The 24,112-nt window shown below is 41.5% G+C and overlaps 1 protein-coding gene across 2 annotated transcripts in view; it reads left to right on the top strand.

Annotated features, from left to right (window-relative positions):
- Positions 1 to 23,406, top strand: part of ryk (receptor like tyrosine kinase) — a 58,771-nt gene extending 35,365 nt beyond the window's left edge. The window contains exons 8-16 of one of the 2 annotated variants that reach the window (XM_083766965.1): positions 2,069 to 2,152; positions 6,014 to 6,139; positions 10,623 to 10,709; positions 14,440 to 14,509; positions 15,076 to 15,208; positions 17,506 to 17,615; positions 17,893 to 18,052; positions 19,408 to 19,544; positions 22,006 to 23,406. In XM_083766965.1, the coding sequence (XP_083623091.1) occupies positions 2,069 to 2,152; positions 6,014 to 6,139; positions 10,623 to 10,709; positions 14,440 to 14,509; positions 15,076 to 15,208; positions 17,506 to 17,615; positions 17,893 to 18,052; positions 19,408 to 19,544; positions 22,006 to 22,117 (1,019 nt within the window). In that variant the 3' untranslated portion in view covers positions 22,118 to 23,406. The remainder of the gene's footprint in view (positions 1 to 2,068; positions 2,153 to 6,013; positions 6,140 to 10,622; positions 10,710 to 14,439; positions 14,510 to 15,075; positions 15,209 to 17,505; positions 17,616 to 17,892; positions 18,053 to 19,407; positions 19,545 to 22,005) is intronic. The other variant, XM_083766966.1, reaches the window with a different exon arrangement.
- The last annotated feature ends 706 nt before the right edge of the window (positions 23,407 to 24,112 follow it).

Genomic DNA, 24,112 nt, shown 5'->3' with positions numbered 1-24,112 from the left:
GATAATGGGCTGCGAATGATCCACTTAGTTTAACTGGAATCATAAGGTTGTAATAAACAAGACAGTTCCTCTTGCCCTTGCGTTTTTTCCTGTGTCACTTAAAATGTACTCGATCACTGTCTTGGCTTCCACTGAGGGCAGTATGTCTGCGTACAGTATGTGTAGAACTGTCAGCAAGGTAGTGTGTAAGTTCAGTGAAGGCTGAATAATAGTCTCGGTACAGTTTGTCCCAGTTAATGAGAATAGTAAGTTATAGTAAATTATTTTGTTTGGTTCCTCCTTCCACATTTTAGCAACAATAACAAAAGAAGGAAAGGAATTAATAATAACATTGTGAGGTAAAGAAATGGCTAACTTGTCAATGATTATGGCACACTTTGATGTGCTTTGAATGATCTGTGTGCATCCTACTTCTAAACCTCAAAAGAAAAAAGTGGAAAGTAGTGCAACAAATGTTTTCTGGTCAAAGCACCACCTTCCTATACTGAGCGCTTGTCCTGTCACTTAACTGCACCGTTTGTTTTGTGAGAAATCAAAGACTCTGCTACCTCAGGACCTCAGTGCCAGAGCTTCATCCACCAACTGTAAATAGTAGTCGGCATATAGCACATATCATCCAGCAGAGGTCCTTTACTGTTATTGTTGGGAGGTGGCACAACCATAGAGGCTACCAGCCCGTCCTGCCAGCCCGTCCTGCTGCTGGCACAGCCAACCATTAATTATGGGCGATGTTGCACTGCATGGTATGTGACCGAAACATTCTGCAGAGTGCAATGTAAAGAGAACGTGACACTCAACTTGCCTGTTTCTCATTGTGGGGAAAGTGCGTCATCGACAGCAGTTTGGCTGGTAGGCACGGGCTAGCAGCCTCATACTTGTTCAGCACTTCTTACCTCCATTCTTTCAGTGTTTTCTCATTCCATTCCATCAAGGCCTAGCTGTTGTCTTTACATTGAATAGTACGCAGAGCTCTTATCACAGAGTTGTATGTCTCCTGTCTCTGTGTTTGACATTACTGCCACCTAGTGGCTACCATTCCACCTCAGACTCCATGCATTTTGTTCCACCCACACATCCATCTTTGTCTCATTTGCTTTGCTGAATGTCTTGATTGGCACAACCATCCACCTATCTCACCTTTGTTTTTCAAACCAACCCACAATGGGTAAGTTTACCCAACTTGCGTGAATGCCTTATATGATGGATGCGTCTTGTATAGACAAGGAAATAGGGCTGGGCAATTAATAGAAAATATATCCTGGTCACTAAACTGCCTCCCCCTGGCCAGCCGGGGCGCCTGATGGAGCGGAAAGGAACTGGTTGGAATAACGTGTTCCTTCCACGCGCTACGTCCAACCAGGGAAACTCCCCCCTGTCAGGTGTAAAGGAGCAACTTGGACACTCAGGCATGAAGGAAGCATGAGTTCAAGTCTGTTGCTCTCCCCTTGTCCCCCATATATGGGGACTAGGTTGGTGGAGGGTGTGTAGAGCCCAGGATCACATTAGATGATTGACACAGGGGTGAAAAATGGGTTACAAAATCATGGGATAAAAAAAATATATATATATATATAAAAAAAGAAAAATTAATCGAGAAGCAGGTTTTTATTTATTTATATATTTTTACATTTCTTGTATAACAAAGCGTACAGACATAGTGAAATCGATGTATTTAATAGATGATCTACAAGCTCACAAGCAGTACTCTTTTCTCTTTATATATATATATATATATATATATATATATATATATATAAATCGTAATTGAGGTAAAAGTTTGAAATAATTGTGATATTCATTTGATATCGCCCAGCCCTACTCTGGGGAAAAAATATAAGTCCAACTCATCAAAAACCCTCAGTGCTATTAAACTCTGAGAATGTCAACTTGGACCCTTGAATTAGCACTTAGAAATTTGCTGTGTACTTCACGTCCATCACATAAGGTCAGGCTGCAATTTGAGTGAGCTCTCCATTAAAACCACATCTCGCTGTATGTCTGTCTGTCTTGTCTGTCTGTCTCCACCCTCTCCATTCCCTCCCCCTCTTCTACCTCTTCTTGTCATCAGACAATCACCCTGGTACCGCACCCATACTCCAGCTTGCTGCCGCCTCCTTTCCAAACCCTGGTGCCCCCTCACACGAAACCAAAAGTAAGTTCCATTTCAGCACAGCAACGATTCCCAGCCTCTGGGCCATGAGGTGATTATTGCAAGTGACTAAAGTGGGCCCTCAAAATCAAGTTACTGGCAATGGTAATAAAACATTGAAAAAATAATTTTCATTGTGATGCCGATTACCCACACAATACTCTTCTAAAGCAATTTGTATCTTGTTTGAAAAACAACTTGGAGTAAACTAAAACTATTACTTTTACTATTATTACTACTGTATTTCAGCCCCTAATAGAGTCCAGTTAGAGTTTGTTTACTCTGGTAATGACTGTAAAACACATCTATATATTGATTCATGCTGCGGTAGGAATTTACACATATGTGACTATAATCCTAATTTATATGAAACTGGATTGGGCCTCTTTAACACCTTGAGGGCCCGGGGTTATTTAATCCATTAAATCAGAGCCCCCAGCGATTTATAGCAGCGGAGCACATTTAGTGACCGACCGGATGTTATCCCGGATGTGGCTGAAGTAGCTTGATGTAGCCAAAACATTCTACAGGCGATCGACAACAACGGGAGGTTTGATTAATTCTACCGCGACTAGCGACAGGACTGCGGTGGGCCGTCTAACACATAATATTTTCTTAGAATTGGACGGAATGATTTAGATCAAGAGTTATTAACGTTTTAAGATTTTTGATCTCGTCGGCTAAAATGGGGGGGAACATTTTCGATGACGCCCCACTGTTGCGCAACATTGAATGTTGAGCAACAGATGCTCCCAGCCTGTGGAGCGATGCTATCGGTTTTGATATCAATAGTCTCCGTCCTATTTATCAATCTCCGTCCAGGGCATCGCACATAATTAATTAATAGGATGGAGTCCTCAGTCTGGAGACCTCTGTCCGTCCTTAAACTGTTAATAGGAGCTCCCGCGCCCAGGGCAGGTGATCTAAAGTCGAGCCCATCCACTTCATGTGTTATGGAAATGTATAACCATTTCATAACGTGTCTCTTCATTGTGTGTATTGTCTTGACAGTATTGGTACAGATGAGCCAAAAATAAGAACTGTTCTGTGGTCACTAAGATTCTTAAAATGTTGTAGGATTTATCTGTTTTTTATTGTTTGATGATCCTCTACCTTTTTTTTACATGCTATTGTAGATTGTGTTGAATATGAATATTGTGAATAATGTGCTTAGTTTGACCCCTAGGTGGTAGCAGTGAGCTGACACACTATCCAACCAACCTAACCCTATCCTCTGTCTTTTCCTAAACCAATATGAAATATAACATGAAATATAATCACAACACTGATGTGCATTTCAGTTCACTGCTGATGAGTGTTATCGTCTATAAAAAAAACAACACTATTATTTACCCATAGCCCATATTAAACAAGACGTCTGTATTTCTCTCCCATTTAGTCAATTTTCGGTGTTTCATGCATTTTGTTCAAGCACTCTGCCTGGCTTGCACCGTTGCATCAATCCTATTCATATTTTCTGAAGTCAAGGTCACTGTTTTGCCATAAACACGGCAAACAACTACAATGTCATGGCCTCAAGGGTAGAGTCTAAAGAAAAGTAACAGTTGTAATTTTCACATCACAGATTTTAACCCAGTGACATCACTGGCGTAAACATTTCAGCAAAAGGTTGGCTGAGTTTCAAAGAGACACTAATTACTTTTTTTCCGATATCAATTACTACCCACATGAAGCCTTGAATTCATGAAGATTCTTTAGTCAATAATTTGATGACTGAGTAGAGTCTCCTACTGAGTCTCCTACTGATGACCGGTCATCAAATTATAGGCTCAGGAATGTGACAAAAACTAAAACATATCTGTGAATGCAAGGCTTCATGGGGTGTGTAATTGATAGAAACAAATAAGTATTTGGGGGGGGGGGGTGAACAACTCCTTTAAGCCCTCACGTCGACCCCTACTTCTTCAAACTCATGTGGAGTTGAGAACTCGGTGCGCTGTAAATCTGACAAAGAATGTGGCACGGCTGTACGAGACAAGTCAAGAGTTTCCTGGGATGTCCCAGGGGCACATTGTCTGCCTTGGCGCCTGACTCAAACTGGGCCGAGGTGTCAGCCAGTGCTTACAATCAGTCATGATACCGAGTGCATCTCAGAGGTTTGTTCTGAGTTTGCTTTGGTGACGCTATGGCTATACCCTCTAGCGGTGGTTAACCTCACTTATTTGTGAGCAGCTGCACATAACTTGGTGCTGTCACAGTGCTCCTTATTAGCCATGAGCCTTGGAGACACTTATCGTTCATCGTTAAAATGTTGTGTACACACAAGATGTGTTTATATACAAGACGGTCATGTTTAGCTTGTACGCTAATCTGTGGAAAGATACTGTAGCAAGCTTAACGTTGTTTCGGTATGCACCTTAAGAACAGGGTTAGTACGGGTGTTTGAATATTATGCTTAAATTAGAACATTGTTTTGGGGTGGTTCAGGAATGAGCTTAGATTTGAATGTGTACCAGGCATTCTATTCTATTGCATAGTACATAATTATGTACCTTGCATTTCGCTACATAGTAACATCATATTTTATTGCACAGAATAGTAATAACATACCCTGCTATTGCATAGTACAGTATTACCATGTCATAAACATTGCATAAACATTTTTGCATTGTGCTATTAATGCCTTTTAACTAAAACATTTGAAATCGAAACAAACTAAGAAAGTTCTGGCTTCTCATTGATGGTAATTTTCTGTAGCTGAGGTGCTGGAAAACCCCTGACTATGCATCTTGAATACGCTTGAATGATCATCTTGAGCTTGACCCTGAAGAACTGCCCACATTGCACTATAGAATGATGACAGCTAGAGTCTGTCAGTGCGCAGACAAGCCAAGTCTGGACCACTGCTTTCCTTGTAATTTTAGAATTCTCTGAATTCAGACGTCTATGCAGACGTCAGAATGATGTCGGAACAGGCCAGCTCCATATATGGACACTGGGCAGGAGCCCTGTCCAGAACCCAGGTAGAGGCATTTTGTGGTGGTTCTGGACAACCGTGGGTCCGACCGACTCGGGCAGACCGGGTACTGCACTCCCTGTGGGGTTGTCGCTTGGTATGGGGGGTCAGATCAACATATGGAATGAATTATGTATTGGCCATATATGGAGTGTGTCTTGAGTGTACAGAGTTTGATGAGGGCCCAGGTAGGGCCGGGCCTTAAGTTTCGAGCCTGTTGAGAACTCTAGTTTTCGCCGGCTGCCGGGCACAGCTGCACTAATAACTTTGTGGCGGGCCTGTCTACAGTTTGAATGGACAGGTATCAGTCAAAAGGGAGACATCAAAGAGGAAGGACGGGTGGGGAAGGATCAACATATGGAATGTCAAAACGGGTCAGCTCCATATATGGAGATGGAGGCGTGATGTCATGAGGACGTGACCATATATGGAGGCATGATGTCACGAGGCGTGACCATTATATGGAGTAGAGGTGTAACGTGACACACAGAACGTGACACACAGATATGCAGGTTTTCATAGTAAATGCGGCCTACAGTCAACAATAATATATTTTCGTAGTGTTGGAATTCGAAGGCCAGTTCCATTTTGCAACTGTGGGCAAATTATTCAGATTTAATAAGCTCCAAGCCAACATTCTCTTCTTGTATCTTTTCACCCCAAATGAATGGAATGAAATACATTTCTGTTGTTTTAGAAGGGTGCAATTTCATTGTCACAAAGGGCACTAAAAGCTGCATCGACAATTAGTTTTCCTCACATTGTCCACCAATAAGTTACCCAAAAGATTCAATAAGCGGGTTCACATTCAAATTGAGAGTTGGTCAATCCTTCTCAACCTTCCATACAGAGTCAGAGTTGGTGATCGTATGCATGTCCCCTCCCAGGCTATCCATCCTTGCGCATAGAGAAGAACGACCTGCGAAGTGTGACCCTAATGGAAGCCAAAGCCAAGGTAAAGGACATCGCCATCTCCAGGGAGAGAGTCACACTACGGGACGTCTTGCATGAAGGTATACCACACTATTGATAAGTCTAAGTGTCTCGCTGACACACACACACACACACACACACACACACACACACACACACACACACACACACACTTGTATTACTATACTTGTGAGGACATAAACGTTTTAGGACAGCAATATTATGAATTATACTATTCGAGGACCACACAAGTACTCTTCACCACAGTTATAAACCCCCCTACTCGGGAATGATGCAAGACAACGATGCTTGTTGGGAATGCATGCTCCACTGGTTTATGCAGTACCCATTGCACTTGTTTTCAGAGTACACCCACTAACATACGACAGATTGACTATATGCATTTGAGACATGGGGATCCCTGTTGATGTCAAACTGAAGATGACATGGGCAAACGTGAATGGACTTTTATTGTGTAAACTACACCTTATATTGGCACAGCAGGACAAACAATGCAAAGCTTGGCTAATCCATGAAGCCGATGGGTTGAATTAGACAATCGGGGAAACCCTCTGCCTACAGTACACCCCACAGACACAGAGATTTGGTGTATCCTCCACAGATATGCAGACAGACATACATATATTCATGTTTTTATTTTATATTTAATTATTTTTCCGACAACCCTTGATCCGACCGAATACACACTCTGCACTGCACAGACAGGACAGACAGATATTTTGTGAATGTATGGATGGATAGATGGATGCCATTTTACCTATTTTTTCAGCATTTCTAACCGTAACCATAAAGCCTGATTTATACTCCGGTGTGCAACTACAGTAAGTAAACATCAGGCCAAACCTCTAAATGCCTAATCCTAACACCAACCTGAATCTTTTCCTAGTTGTAACTTTAAAGGGATTGTGACATTAAAAAAAAGTTTTTGTAATTTTTCTTACAATGTTTTTAGGTTTGCACCCAAAAAACCTGAACTTTTAACATTCAGTAGATTTTCTATGCTCTGGGGTTTTCTGGCTCAAACAAGTGCTTTGATTTCCCTGCTGTTTGTGATGTCACAGCCTGCAAATCCCATATATGTCAATCGGATTTGCCAGCAGATGTCACTGTTTTCACTGTTTTGCCTGTTTTCATTGCAGCTCAAAAGGCTTCCAAACCCCAGAAAAAACTCCAGATCACAGAAACTCCACTGAATGTTCAAAGTTCAGGTTTTTTAGGTGTAATTGAGGTCATAAAACCTGAAAAATAAATGAAAATGAATCTCATGAAACCTTTAAAAGGTCTAAAATAAACCCTTTTTTAAATTATAAAAGCAACCATTCCCGTGATGTAAAAATTACCCTCGTCAGTCGTCACAATGTCTATCTTTCATACTATACTTATTGGGACACAAGTTTGGTCCTCCTCACAAGTATAGTAACACACAGACATGTGCACGCGCACACACGTCAAGGCATCCAATATGGAATTCCCCAATTGTGTGTGCCTGTGTGTGTGCGTGCGTGCGCAATGACCTAGTGATACATGTACATTGTGCAGTGAATGAGCCTATAATTATGCGACAAAAAGCCTGCCTGGGGAGCCAGACACCCTTGTTGTCCCAGGTATGATTCCTGGCCAGAACAGAAATGTGTGGAATTGTGAAGCTGAAAATGTAATTTCCCCTCTGGGAGCAAGTTTGTCTAATTATTATTGTACATAACCGAATATCCACAGATGTCTGTATTTGTCAGTCTGTCTGTGTCCATGGGCATCAGCTTCCCTGAAAACGCAACCATTCAGCTTGACGGATCGGCCAAGCTTTGCATAACATTTTTGCCGCTGTACCAATTGCGGTTATATTACCCAGTTACTGTATGTGCTGGCTGCTAGCATCATAAACAACTAGCCTCTGAGTACTAATGGTACCACTCTGGATTATCGGACATCGATAAGAGAACAACTTCTCTGACAACAAACACAACAGGCATTGCATAACCAGATATTGCATGCACCTTGCAATTTTCTTCAGAACAGGCATACACACATTCCTGACACATACATTGTGTACATATTTTACAATTTTCTTTAGAACAGGCATACACACATTCCTGACACATACATTGTGTACATATTTTACAATTTTCTTTAGAACAGATGTACGTTCATGACCTATGCATTTTGTACATAACATTATAATGTTCTTCAGGCATATGCACTTTTATGCATTGTGTTTGTCAAGTCTAAACTGGTTATGCAAGAGCAAAAGGTTTGCTCGTGAAATCATTTTTATTTTAGCTTCATGCATCTGACTTTGATTGGTGTGTGCAAGTTTGAACAGACTGATGGCCATGATCTGACAGTGAGACCAGGCCAGAATGATGTTGGCTCAGTTATTAATACAAGTCAGAGTTTATTTTTAGGCAGGCTGTTCTGAAAAGATTGATGTACTCTGATGTCTCTTGTGTCTGCTATCACAACCTTCTGCAAGTCTGGACACAAGTGCTTTTACACTTGTAACAACCGTTACAGCAAATTCAATTTGAATCCAAACCACGCAAATTACAATGTTGTTTGTAGAAAATACTTTTAACATACCGGTAGTTTACAAGCTTTTTACATTTTTATAAAATCATCAGGATAATGAAATAAATGAGACTAGTAAAAGAAAGGCCAGGGGATAAAAGGTTAGAAGGTAGTTAGTTAAATTATATAAAAGGAAAAATTATAATTTGAAAGAAATATTGCCAAATATTTCTTCTTACACCATGGTGTAAGAAGTGTCCTTTGAGAAACCGCGGGCCGAGCTGCACTACCAGGCCATGCTGTGACTTGGCTGCATGCTGTTTGCAGATGATGTGTTGACACAACGAGTAGCAATACATTCCCAGGCTTCCAGTCCTGAACAAACATAGGCTCGGTCCTGACACTGCTATTTGCCTTCTTTTAGAGTATTGTGCGTCCATCTGTCAGCGCATGTGCTTACTTAGCACTCACTCACTTATGATATTTAATTCTGAGTAACCCCATTCAAACCTTAGTTAACTCTGCAGATTGCGCCCTTGTGTGTGTGTGTGTGTGTGTGTGTGTGTGTGTGTGTGTGTGTGTGTGTGCGCGCGCCCTCGTGTGTGTGTCGCCTTAATCAAATTTGTTTTGGATGATGTTGGACAATATTGCTGACCAGTTCTATAACCTCGCCTTTATCAGCCTGCTTTGTGCAACCTCACTTGTTTTTGCAAAAGCAGCTGGAAACGTGTAGTCATCTCAGAATAACAACTACATAACAACTGTATAATGACGATTGTTTGTTTTGGCAATAAACCAAAATCTTAATCTATGCCTTTGAATACAATGTTTAATCATTTACCGGTAGATGTTTTGACTGTTTTCCTGATCTGTAACAGATAAAAAGGAAGTACCGGTAAGCCCAAAACAATATTATTAGGTAGTTTGTAATTGATAGTGTCAAATTCTCTTTTATCCTACAGGATAAAAAAATAAAACACAATTACATAGACCTCTTAACTACATAAACCCTATTGGTCCCCTCCTTTTCCGATGGCCTACCGTATCTACAAGCTCACAATCTGTCAAAGGTTCACCTATTTTCACCAAATGTTCTCCAATTATTACATACGCAGATTACACACACAGGGACAATTATTTAGATTTGCCACCACCCAAAATAAAGCTCTTTCAGCGTAGTTGTTGTAATGTTTGTGAGCTGGTGAAGGAGGATGAGACATGGGAGCCTGTGATGGTGTGGTTGTGCTGTTGAGAGGCAGCGCGTCCAGACAGGCCTACAGGTATGGGTGGGGGTTAGTGTTAAACACTAACCCTGTTGTTATTTGTCGTAACTGTTCCTGTTGGAACACAGGGCCACGGTGGCCCCGGGGCTGCAGATTTTTTTTGGTTGATGGTTTATGTTTTTTTAAATGGCGTTTCACCTCAACAAAGCTCGCACTTATTCCACCACCCCTGAAGCAACAACAGTTTAGTCAAAGGAGTCAATGAATGCACTCGCTATTCTTTAGCTTTTAAAATTGTGTTTTTACCCCCAAACCATATCATTGATGTCGGGCAGAAATCTCCTATCTCCAAATTCTAACACGTGTGTGTGTGTGTGTGTGTGTGTGTGTGTGTGTGTGTGTGTGTGTGTTTATTAATCCCCTACTTGATCATACTACAACATTACACAAAGGTAGCAGTTCTGTAAGCTTGAAACGTGGCGTGAAGCGACGCGTTTCTTTTCAACTTATCTGCTACTTTTGCTGTTTTTTTATTTGAATCCTGAAAAGTAACACATTTGGAGACAATATATATTGTAAGTTGGAGTAACTCCACATCGCAGGGGCCCGCTGAGGTCAAGTGAAAGGCCCTCACTTTGGCTCATGTCAATAGATTGTCTCCCGTGTGAGACACAACAACCAGTGCCTCTGCTTACAGACGAGCCAAACATGGCAGCCAGAAAGCCGGCTGACATTTCTGTCCATGAAAGAGGTCTGCCCTTCTTTACCCTCTTACCCTTTCACTCACGTTAAATCTACCGTTTGTCTTTGACAGGGACTTTTGGTCGCATCTTCCATGGCGTGCTTGTGGATGAGAAGGACCCCAGTAAGGAAAAGCAAGTCTTTGTGAAGACAGTGAAAGGTAACACATTTGGCTCCCTTAGAGCAAACATTGGTGTCGGTGGTAATGTTTTTATGACTTTATTCCCATCACCCCCTTTTAATGTGCAGCTTTCCGGGAAGGTACAATAAGGGCAGGGATGTCAGTGACGGTAAGTGTACATGCTGGCTCGCTTGGAGCAGTAGTTGTCAATGAGGAGGGGGGGGGGGCCCGGGGGGCAATCGGGAAGGAGCGAAACATTTATAAATAAATTTAAATGAAATTATGTATTCTAAATGTATTCTTAATTCAGTTCACAAGATCGTTGTTCCATTTTGATCATTTTGAACCTGGCATCCCTATTTTGAGCATGTCATTATTGGCAAATTCCTTTTCAAATATTTCCAAATTGCTTGAAAATGGCTGATCAACAAGCTCACAACACGTTGCAGTGTGTTTTGAGCTTAAAGATCAGTAATTGCAGCTATTCTATTTTGCAATAGTGGAGCCACAGCAGAAGGCTATGGCTATTGGGGGTCCTTTGAATGGAGAACTGGAGAAGGTTTTGGGAACCCCTGGCTTAGTGCACTAAGATCATACTTGGTATACTGTGGATCCTTAAAAAGTCTTGAAATGTTAGAAATTCAAAGTATAAAAATGCCTTAAAATATCTGAAATGATAGGAGTTTGGGCATTAAATTTGATATGGGGCAGAATGACAGACAAGTTGCATTTTAGTCCATTATTTATTTTCTGACTTGGGCAGATGTGGAAAACCATATGACACAAAGTACATTACAGAGAACACTGTAGGTATGTGGTGGAATGCCTTATGTAGCTGCCTGTGATCCGCATTTTAACCCACACTAAACTACTGATTCGACTGCTGCAGCTCAGAGAAGGAAAAACAAATGGAACATAACGCTGCAAGCAAACCATGCAATCATGGTGCAATCTCTCAGCAATGGGGAATTGCAAATTTAACAAGAAGTGGTTGGAGGATGACAAATTATCGTGGCTGGCTGAAACCTTCCGCTATGCATATGAAGCGTGATGTGAACTTTGTCGCAAACAATTTTTACAAACAAACAATGAAACAATGGGTTTTTAAGGCAGATATGTTAGCTAATCGGCACTGAATATTTCAGTTTCAAATTTGATAAAATGCAATAATGTTGATGCTGTAGGATACTGTAGTTTGCCGTACCAGAAATATTGTTTTTTTTAGAGGTATTAAAAAGGTCTTGAAAGCAATTAAATCTGTACTTAAATTATTTTCTTCCCCCACTGGCTGAAGTGGATATAGTAGTATGGCTGTTTACCCATCAGACATCTGATCAAGAGCAATCCTTTGCAAAAAGCAGCGTGTATCTGAGCGTTATTCGGAAATAGACAAGCAGTGAAATTGGAAAATAAATAATTTGAAAATATAGAGATTACATGTCTTGCAAGATCCTGCTGGAAGTCCTACACATAGGTGAGTACTGTGGACTAGGCATGTAATAGTATGACATTTTACAGTATGGTATAAAACAAAATACTGCGGTATAAATTATTTCACGTTATTAAATATACATTTAAAAAAATATGTATATATATATATATATACACACACACACACACACACACACAACAAATATTTGATTATCCATTGAAATGTATGCCTTTAAGATCCGACTGTGCTATGCCTATTGCCCAGACAGTGCAATTTTACACTCTATCCCTCTCTGCACATGGAAGAGGCAGTCTGTGTTGTCTGACATTGATTGCCTTGGAATTAAATAATATTGATCAGAAGCAAAGGTTGTCGTGATCGGTACTCAAACCTGCGACGCGCTGTCAGGCTGGATTACCAGCCTAGGTGCCCGGACCACTAGGCCGTCTAGACCACTAGACCCTGGCCGGTTGTAGAGAATTTTAATTTACAGCAATCGCTTGTGTTCTGGATTAATTAAACTGAATCTGTGGTAATAGGAAATGCAGATCAACACATAATTTGATTTGATACGCTTAACTGGCAACTGCTGATAAAAACACAAGGAATTAACAGTGACACTTTGTGGATTATAGTAAAATTGTGATGACAATAACAATCACTTATTTCAGACATGTGACTCTAATATGTAATGTTGGACATTACCCGACTATTGCTTCATAAGCTCTAGGATTTTATCGCCTTTCAACAAAACTATATTTGATGGACCTAGAAGTATCACCAACATGTTACTGATTATAGAGATTAGAGAATGTTAAATTATTGTAATCCATCCTTTATTTCCTGTGCAATGGATGAATTAAATTTATAGTGTGTTTCAGAGTGAATGTTATGGTATAACACACAGCACAAATCATTGTGATTGAATAGACAAAGGAATTGATACTGGAAAATTAGAATTACAGACATTCGTTGAGAATTAGGAGTGAGCGAGACCTTTGAATGTTGTGAGAATGCGTTGCCATTGCAGACATGCTCTACCAAACTTATTTGGTTTAGCGGTCATCTGAGAAACCGCTATGGGCTTTCCCATACGTGTGTGTGCAAGACAGCCAGATTTTCTTCATATATTCATAAACAATAATAAATAAATAAATACAGTGAGCGCCAAATTCTCACTGTTTCAATACCGTGGCTATTTATAGCACGGTAACTGTTACGTGCCCGTGGACACCTAATTTATTCACCATCGCATGACAAGGTGGCACGCAGATTTACAAGCTCATCTGCACTGCAATGTGAGCTTGTAAGTCGCCTGTTTTCGGCATGCGACGCTGTCGTGTGAGAAAGTATTAATCAGGCTTTAGTAGGCGAGTCTTTCAGACATATTTGTAGGCTCTTATATGTTCAACTGCCAGCTGACCTTTGCCCTCTCCATTCTCCATTGTTTACTCAGGGCAGGGTGGATACCAGTCGGCGAACAATATGCTCATGCCACTCTTGTTTTGATTAAACACACGACTTCCTCCACTATGCCCATAGGGCAGGAAACAATACAGCTTCCCTTAAGTAGAGAGCTGCAGTGAAAGCTGCACATGGAGATTAAATAGTGAAGCTCTGCAAGCTTGGCAGTAGTTTGTCCTCCCAGGGTTGCTACCCCAAGTAGTGTTGACAGTGCCCATGCTGGGTCACCCTTTTTAAGGAGCAATTCATCCATTTCCAACCTTGTCTTCATATAATTGGTCCTCACGTATGTTTGTTATTATAAGATGGGAAACAAATTTTGCTACACACACACACTCGCTCTGTGTTTCAGATTTGGGCTGTGGGTAGTTCAGAAACCTTCCTACCAGTGACATTGACGGTAGGCAGGCTTGGTAAATTCAAAGATTTTAAACCTTTTTTCTTTTCTTTTTTTATACAAGAACAATTATTTCATTGTGCTATTCTTCCAGTAAGAGAGAGGATGACGTTTCTATTGGCTTTGAATGCCAGTGGATAATGTCATTGGTTGGCAGGTTTATGAACTGTCCATAGCCCACCTCTCAGAGACAGAGCGAGTAGATCGTGGAGTAGGCAATAGTGGCATCATTAGTGAGGACCAATTACATGAAGACAAGGTTGAAAATGGGTGAAGCGCTACTTTAAAGTCCTCTCTGTAGTTGTGTGTTTGCCAAAGCCAATCTCTCCTATTGGTTGGTGCCCGGTCAAGGTACACCAGTGTTACCTTATCTCACACGTCTGTAGCACTTGTGTGACTGGGCCCTTGCATTGCTTCAGTGCTTCTATGCTTCTTCACAATAATAATATTCTCTCTCATATGACTTTATTGTCCAGATCACGCATCGGAAGTGCAAGTGACGATGATGATCACAGAAAGCTGCAAGCTTCGAGGCCTCCATCACAGGTGCGTCACCCAAAGGCTGCGTCTGTGCGGTCTCCAGCCGAATGGCTCCAATCAAAGGCTAATGAATGAGTCATGCTCCCACAGACTTACCAAATCCAGACTGGGGCATAATATTGGTTTCTTCATCGTGTCCTTGTGCTGATATTCATGTCCTCGATGTGAAATAAGTCTTTGGTGGACTGACACCACTACAGTGGGATTGGTCCACCAAAGACAGTCATTTAGGTCCAATACGGTGGTATTTCTCATGAGATTGAGACATCAAGTGTACTTTCAGCTGTGTCTGTGGAAGATGTGAGCATCATGCCCACACCTTCCTCTTTCTGTTTCTGTCTATGTGGGAAGTGTTTCAGTGCGACTCCTTCCGTTATGGTTGGGAAATAGTGACCCACACACACACACACACAGTCACACACTCTCTCTCAACTCGCATACTTTCATCCCTTCCCATAACCCCCCAAATTGTCATGCAGTGAGATGAGTCTGCGTTATACATACTCAAGTGCCCACACAACTACTGTCATACTCATAAATCAAGTGCTGACATGTTGACTGCCGGTTTCCAGAAATCTGTTGCCCATAAGTCAAGTATGTATAGAGGACGGAGAGAAGCCCATGGTGATGCTGCCCTTCATGGCCTGGGGCAACCTCAAGCTGTTCCTGCGGCAGTGCAAGCTGGCCGAGGCCAACAACCCACAGGTGAGATGCTGGAAAGCCATGCGGCTGCTGGAGTCTCTGCAGTTTTAAGTTACACACGTTGACTGCCAGTTACTAATTAATGAATTCATTGCCATGGTCTTTTCAGTGGAGACTCTTGTTTTGAAGGCTATAACGGGTCCTGAGTAAACGTGAACCGGAAGTAAACAAAGGCTGTGTAAAGTGACGACGCAATCTTATTTTCTTAGTTATGGGCCATGAATAAAGCTTGTTTTGACCATAAATGCAATCTGGGAAAATAATCAGAGAAAAATGCTGTGAGGTTCCCAGTTCGATCCCGGGCTCCCCCATACCAGAGTTAGTGTCTTAAGTGTCCTTGAGCAAGACTCTGAACCCCTAATAGCTACTATATAAATGCGCCATTTACTATTCATACTGTACATTGCCGAAGAGCGCAGTCTAATCGATAAAAAGTATACTCGACAATGGCAGTCAATGTTGAGATGTTACTCATTATGTTGAATTACAGATCAAGGCAAGAACTATGGCTATGGCTGAAACAAGATCAGGAAAACGGTTTCTCCCTCTGCCACAGAGCTTCACAGACCATTCTCTGTTTGCAATTGTCTGCTGCAATTGACACCAAGCAATAATGGCGCGTTTCCAGTGTTATTAGGAGGATTTTCAATGCGGTCTTAAGAGCTCATGCTCAGGGCACAGATTTTAGTTTTCTAGGAAAAGACAGTCAGGCTTTTGTTCTCATCAACCCCAGGGAGGGTTTGATCTACTTGGCATAGGCATACTGTCGATCTAACCAATCACTCAGCCACAAAGCGCAACATTCACTTTAAGAGGTACACTTTGGCATAGCAAATGCCCCCCACCTATCCACAAGATGAAGCTTGCCACCCATTTACATCTCTTTTGTAAAGCTTCAGGTAACGTCAACACCTTAATTCTCAGCTGTGTCATTATATACTTTTGGCAGGTGTAGAGGCTGACAAAGACATAGTCATTAACTTCTTCCTCGTGCTGTTGCAATAAACATCAATCCAAACAATATCAACAGTGTAAACAGTCGGGGGTTAGATCAAACTGTCTGGAACGCACCGAAGTAGCATAGCATTAAAGTTTGGCTCTCGTTCCGAGAGTGAACATCTGGTTTTGAAGTATCAGTGTTGTGCAGAATGTGTGCACATCACTCAGCTTTGAACAGCTGTCATTTTCTCCCTGGCAATGTGAGCCGTTCCATCGTCTAATTGTGCATGGCGAGCCCAGAGAGTTCCGGCCGCTTCGCCACGATCTGTAAATCCCAGTAAGAACGATGCCTAGGCCGGTGCCTTCTTGGAGCTTTATTCACTTGTTGCCAAGAGTTTGTTTCCCCTCAACGGGTCCAGTTGATATGAGTTGAGTCACACCATCAGATAAAGTGGTGGCGGTTGTAAATCTTCAGCTGTGTGCATCATTCTGAGCCAGTTGAGCGCGTCTGGCCGGGCCAGCATTACATGAAGAGAAGATGGTGTACACAAAGCAAAAGCCTGCTCCGTCGGGACCTGGCCTTACAGGGCATTACCACATCAATGCCCGTGTGTTCCTTGTTAACTTGTACAGGATGTTTATAGAAATGCATCCAAGATCCAGTAATTGGTCTCAAAATTGCCACTGAGATATCAAGCAATACCGGCCAATTAGGTGGTTAATGAGAGAGAAGGACTTTGGGGCGCGTGTGTGTGTGTGTGTGTGTGTGTGTGTGTGTGTGTGTGTGTGTGTGTGTGTGTGTGTGTGTGTGTGTGTGTGTGTGTGTGTGTGTGTGTGTGTGTGTGTGTGTGTGTGTGTGTGTGTGTGTGTGTGTGTGTGTGTGTGTGTGTGTGTGTGTGTGTGTGTGTATAGTTCAGGCATGCATTGTAGTGTTTGTCTGCATTGTTTTTGCGATGATTTCTGAAATGATTTGAATTCATGTGACTGTACAGTGTATCAATACTCTGTAGTTCAGCATGTGGGCATGTTAACTAATTGGATTATAAGATTATAAGTTATATTTTGGTGTCATGACTGTTCATGTATGTATTGAAAATGTATATGGCGAGTAATTGACACATGTCCAGTAGAATGTCAACATTATGGCCGACTAGTGTGACTTCTGATGCTAGCTTAAAACTTTTGTAATGGCCTTTCCACTGTACCATTTCATTGTTCAAGTCTTTTGCACTCGGGAGCTGTAAAACTGTCAGCTTATCCATGTCCCGATTTCTTTTCTTTGTAAGGAACACAATTCCTAGTTGTGTAATTACACCATCATTCAACTATTGTCTGTCTGTCTGCCTTTGGTTTCCTTCCAGGCCGTCTCTCAACAGGACTTGGTGTACATGGCCATCCAGATTGCATGTGGGATGAGCTACCTAGCCCGCAGGGAGGTCATCCACAAAGACCTGGCTGCAAGGAACTGTGTGTGAGTGTCCATTACCCAGCTTCTATCTGCTGTTGGTTCCTTGTACAACCTAGTATCACATAACAAAACAAGCCTTTATCAGGCTATTGTTTGCCCAAAATGAAAAGTGTGCAGCTTGTTAAAAGTAAGCATCAATATACATTATATATGTCTATATTATCAATATGTATATATGTGTATGGTGGTGTTTCACAGAAAAAAGTGTTGACACTACATTGCATAGAAGTATGCAAGCATTTGCCTCAAAGCAGTGTCCAATTCTCTGGTCCCACAACAGCATTGATGACAACATGCAGGTGAAGATCACAGACAACGCTCTGGCCAGGGACCTGTTCCCCATGGATTACCACTGTCTGGGGGACAACGAGAACCGGCCTGTCCGCTGGATGGCCCTGGAGAGCCTCCTCAACAATGACTTCTCCAGTGCCAGTGACGTGGTGAGAATGCCAGCTCTAAATATACTGCTTACTTCCTAGCCACGATCTATCTCTCCCCCTCCCAGTTGTATATATTTACATAATAACCTGACACCCATCACTGCTGTCAAAATAGTACACGACTAAGATGGTTATTCTAGGGCCCTTTTTTTTTTAAATAGTTAAATACGTTTTCTGGACGCGTGACACAGAGAGAGGGAGTGCCATGCAGGAAATAGGGACTAGTGATATTGGGTGCCATCCTTTTTAGAAGCCCTGCCTCAGTGTGCAGGGGAAGGGAGGTCCGCTATTGGGGACAATGTGCCTCTGGCAGTGACAAACGGTCTTTCCAGTATGAGGGTAGTGGACGGAGCATTGCACATGACAGGAAGCTTGGTTGATCCTCGGAGACACCCCTCTCACAAACAGACGTGTCCCAGCCAGACATGTCACCCCCCCGCCCCTCACCCTCCTACCCACCCCCTGCATTCCTGCTGTGAAACCAACGTAGGTCTACACTTCTCTGTACCGTCAGTAAAGACAAATTAAACGTAATACAGAAGCCTAGACACTGAACTCCGAGCCACTGAACGTCATCAGTAAGTGAGTCATAGTGTGTATAGATTTAAACATGCCATTTGTGTATCACAGTTGTAACACACCAGACATGCCAGTAGACTAGCATGAGAGGGTGTGATATGGGGAAGGATGGAGCTTACCTGGAAACGTTGGCAACATCATTGATGCTTATATGGAAATGGGGTGGATTTCCTCTGGACAAACCCTTATTGGTCATCTCTGCGACCTATTGTCCTCCCCAACAGCCAACGCTCACTTTCACTTCCTTTAAAGGCCAGGGCTCGGCAAAGGTCACGCTAACACGCTAGCTTACCGCGAAGTTAGACCCCCTTGGGAACAATGAACTGTGTTCTACAGATATGTCATCGTCAGATGACATAAACACTGGACGCTTAGATAATTGGCAGATAATTAGTCTAATGGCTTGATTCCTAAAATGGAATGGAATGAGTGGAAGTGATATGTTTACTATGCAGCCTAGTTCTCAACCACATTAACCCTGGCGTTGTGGGCATTTAGATTACGGTAGCAATTCTCACAATTTGTCATACAACGACGTATAGGGCTTAAGTGGTTAAAGCGGTTACTTTAACTCTCAAAGGCTAAGATACATAATGACCGACCACTTAAAATCAGTTCAAATATTTGGGAAACAACATCACTGTGTACTGTATATATGGCGTTGGTGTCTGCCGTTTGTTTCCAGGAAACATCGCAGATGAACACTCTGGTGCTAGACTGGTATGTTAGTGTCAACGTTCACGTGCCCTGTCTGTGTTGTGTCAATGTTTCCACAGTGGGCCTTTGGAGTAACGCTGTGGGAGCTGATGACTCTCGGCCAGACCCCCTACGTTGACATCGACCCCTTTGAGATGTCTGCATACCTGAAGGACGGCTACAGAATAGCGCAGCCTATCAACTGTCCGGATGAACTGTACGTAATTTAACCTTTTAACCCTACGTGGTTATGCAAGTCCGTATGGACCAGAATGACAATTGAACATACTCCCACTTTCCAAGGCCTGATTGAGACGGAATGTGTTTTATTTGTGCTGATTTAGCATGATGGTTCAGAATTCTGATAACCACCCCGGTGCTGTCTTGTTTCTCATGCATACCATGTCTCCCGGGATTATTTTTAGTGATGGAATTCGCCAGATGTTCATTAGCTACAGTTAGCCTGCGAGAATGATAAACAACAGCTCTAATTGTTCGAGGAGAAAAGAAAACAGCCCCCTTGCCTGCCCTCGTGGCCATATTTGTCGTTGTTCTCCACATATACACTCCTAATGTAAATTTATGGACGTCTGTAGTGAGCCAAGTGTGTGAGGGTTCAGTTCGCCAGGAATGCTTCTTATTGCAGACCCCCTAAAAATGAAGCCCACCAGGGTTGCTAAATCCAGTTCATGTCCAACAGCCACCCGCATTGTTTATCTGTCATGATGGAGCTGGCCACGAGAGAAAGGCCAGGCTCAGCATTAGCACATTAGCACAACAGAGCGTAATTATCATGCCCAAAATCCCAATTTTAGGATGTCACTTTTTCTTTGGAGACAGTGTAGATTCAAATGTTCCGTCAATTTTACTTTGCTCTGTCTATAACTCGTCCTTTACCCTTGCATTAGCACATTCTTTTTTTCTTTTCTTAACTTTGTTTATTGGTTTTTTTCATAGAAGCATTATTGAAATACTGAGTTTGAAAAATAATATGCATTAGCACATTCTAAAAAGAAAAAAACACTTGCAGTTTGCCAGTATGATTTGTACAAAAACATTACTAGCGATCCAAATCTCCTAGCATTATGCCATGACTTTGACACACATCCAAATAGTTTACATTTCCACCTGTGCACACACGATGGCATTGCTTGGAATGGAATGGAACAATGGAATGCTTGTTCCGAAGCTTGTATCTTCCAGATAGGCAACATAATTCATAGAATTTACTATCAGTAATTTGTAACAACAATGCTTTCATAACTACTCCGTTGTCAACAACATTGGACCTAGTACATCACATGGCAGCACATAACAGTTCAGTGTGGCTCCTGTCAGTAGTATCAGGGTGTTTAAAGTAATTAAAACGTAATTTTCCTGACAATGACTTTGTTTGAACTCCACTTTAGGAAAAGTAACATTCCTATTCCTACTGAAGGAAATCCTAGTTGAAGATAAGTATCAGGCTCTTGTGTATAGTTGAATCTTGAATCTTCCCCCTGAACAGAATAGCTGTTGAGTTGATTTCCCTAAAGGAAAAGAAGCCGCTGGGAATAATCAGAAGATTCAGTACTGATATCATAATCAGAATTAAATTAAATCTAATTTCTTTATCAGTGCTGTACAGGCTGGTCCACTTCACTGCCTTCAGTATACGTCAGATCAACACATTTTCAGACTTGTAAAATGTTCATTCCTATTCAAATCTCTGTCTATTTTGATACAATGAAATAATGTGCACTGATTCTCACCACAAAGGACACACCATCCCAAAACCAACAAAAGAATACTCACTACAGACCTACCTACTGTAGACTGTATACACAATGCACGTATATATATATACATTATATAAACCACAATATACAGTCAGTAGTACAGGATAGCATTACAGTACAGATTATTATACACTAACGATGTGCGGTGCATATGGGTGCGTCAGCTGTTCAGCAACCATGACAGCCTGTGGAAAGAAACTGTTACTGAGATGGCTGGTGTTTGTGATTTGATGCTTAGGTTTTAGATGGAAGGAGCCAGAACAGTGTCCTTACAGGGAAACGTTGCAGATTTTCATCTTCTCATTGTTCTGATCTGAGGAGATCAATAATATATTTATGTGGGAAAATAACCTTCCTATTTCTCTGTGAAATGTTGACGTCATGAAACAATGACCTCAAATGCATTGTTTCACGTCACTGAGCACACTGAATGTACCCCCTTTTGCAGCAAGTGATGTAAATGTTATGAAATTGTGGTAGTTCTGTGCCAATGATTTCTGCTGCCGTCTTCACACTCCTTTATAGCAGTCTACAGCCCTGAGCAGTGAGGTTTGATCAGCCTGTCGGAACACTCTGTGGTACAGCGGTAAAAGTTCACAAGAGCTTTGGTACTCACATAAAGTCTAGAGACGCCCCTGAAAATACCGTCTCTGCTCTGCTTTCTTGACGATGCATTTGGTGTCGAGACTCCATGTGAGGGTGTTTGAGATGTTTAAACAGAGAAATCTACAACCATCAATGAACAGTTTCAACAGATTGACCCATTGAAGTGATTTTATGTGATATTTATGAAGTCAACAATTATGCAATCCTTAACGACATTTTTTTAATGAAAGTAGCCCCAAGTCAGAATTGCTAATGAAAGCAGCTCATTTTTCTAACCTGTGCTATGCTTCATAGGTTTGCTGTAATGGCTTGTTGCTGGGCTCTGGATCTGGAGGAAAGGCCGAAGTTTCAACAGCTTGTTCAGTGTCTCACCGAGTTCCATGCAGCGTTGGGGGCCTACGTGTGAGGGAGGAGCCTTGATTTTCTTCTTTGTTTTTCGAAGAACAGCCAAACCGGAAGCACTAATCTTGAGGAGCAACATGAATGAAATTGTGCCTTATCAAAAGAAAGAACAGACTTTCAACTCTAACATTTCTACTATGTACAGTGTTTTGGGAGGGTCTTAGTTTAATTAAACTTTTACTCCATAGTCGATTTTAAACAATTTGTTTTCAGAGCTGAATAAGGATTCTCTGTTGAAGTGATATTATTTCATACCTTTCAAAATGTAGTGGTGTACTCATTTTGCCAAGAGGACCTAAACAACGGAAAGACTGTTCCCAGAGAGGCTGTTGTGACATCTTACAGCACATTGCTTCTTTTCCAATTTGAAAGCTTGATTTTAAAAGACGAAATATTTTCTACAGTTTTGTATCTTAAGAGAGAAAAGGTGTACATTTGTTATTATGATAGAAATGCTTTGTGGAGGGCAAATCCACAATGATGTACTATGGGTACCAAACTAGACTTGAGGGCTTCTCCTGTATGTTCCTTCCTACAGTATATTCTCAACATGCTGCTTTAGTCTGAGACTGAGTTATACTTAGTTGCTCGCAGGTCTCGCCCACAGATAATTGCAGATACATACTGTGTGCCATTTTCAGTGTGCAACACCGACATGCAACTAAGTATAACCCAGGCTTTATTCTGCTAATGGTAAACTCTAGATTGGTACTGGAACCCTGTTCAGCTGTGCGTTTGTTTTGGATGTGTGTTAATGACGACCTGCTTGAGCCTTTTCTCAGTGGTCATTGGTTTTCCTCTGGAGGACACACACTGGCGCCATCACAGTCGGCAAAGAATGTGTTCACCCAGCAGCGTGGTCGTGGATCAGAGCCCGGAGTGGACCCCATGGGACTACGGACGCCTAAAGCACACTCCCGCATGAACTTCATTTGAAATTAGATCTGGAGTGGTTTATCAATGTTACCAATATTGCAGGAAAGTTGCCCTTTGTCCTTTTTTTATTGTATACCAGCAAATCCCCATCTTCCAAAACAGGGTGTCATTATTTTTGTATTTTATGTTCAATTGTTCTGCGTCAGAACACAGCATATCACAGGATTTTTAGAATGATTTTGTGAATAACTAGAACACTAATAATCACTGTGAAACACAAAGTTGCCAATCTGGCTCATCTAATCTTACACCTTTAACATCTTTGATGTGTCTCTATGGTCACTGCATGTTGAATTAAGGATATCTTGTAAATTGCTTTGTGAATTCATATCCACAAATTAAACGGGACCTGTTAAATACGGGCAGTCATTTTTTCAACCCCATTCAATGTACAGTATCGGCACATTGCAGATGTTTAGATTCTCATATTCTACATGGGAAAATGAGCTTCATTATCACTTGAAGTCGAGGTACTCAAGATTTAGCTGTTTAGTACGTTTAGTATCATTTGTTTGCAGTGGCCATTGTCGAAGGCTGTTTTGTTTTAAGCTTTAGGGTGAAGTCCCAGAAGGTCGGTCCATGATGGCGTCATGGAAATGTTCGCGAAAACCCAGTCTGTGATGAAACCCTGTTAAAACCACGTTTAACAAGATCTGTCCATTATAATATAGTTCTGTGGAAGAAAAAGAAAGCTCCTCTAATTGAAGTGGTCTGCTCATTCAGAACAGATTTACTATGTTAATTACAGTATATGATGAAACTGAAATTAATGTGGTATTTTTTTAATCAAGACTGTTATTCATAGAAGCGTTGTGTTCCTGATTGTAATTTGGAAATGTCACTTCTGGAAGCACACTTACATGAGTAAATGCACACAATTTCCACATAATAGACTACAGGCTATATTCAAATATACAGAGAAATACCTCAACTAAATTATATTATCAATAATTTGATTAATTGATTTGATGAATAACTAAACATTTGGTAAAAACATTTGGGCCTAAAAGTTTTTTTTTCTTCTTTTTGATCAGTGCTTATGCTATGTTAATTAATTAGACAC

This window comes from Protomyctophum parallelum, assembly GCF_964188405.1.
Source record: "Protomyctophum parallelum genome assembly, chromosome: 6".
Lineage (NCBI taxonomy): Eukaryota > Metazoa > Chordata > Actinopteri > Myctophiformes > Myctophidae > Protomyctophum > Protomyctophum parallelum.
The sequence above is the reverse complement of the archived record's forward strand: the minus strand, read 5'-3'. Positions and strand labels throughout refer to the sequence as shown.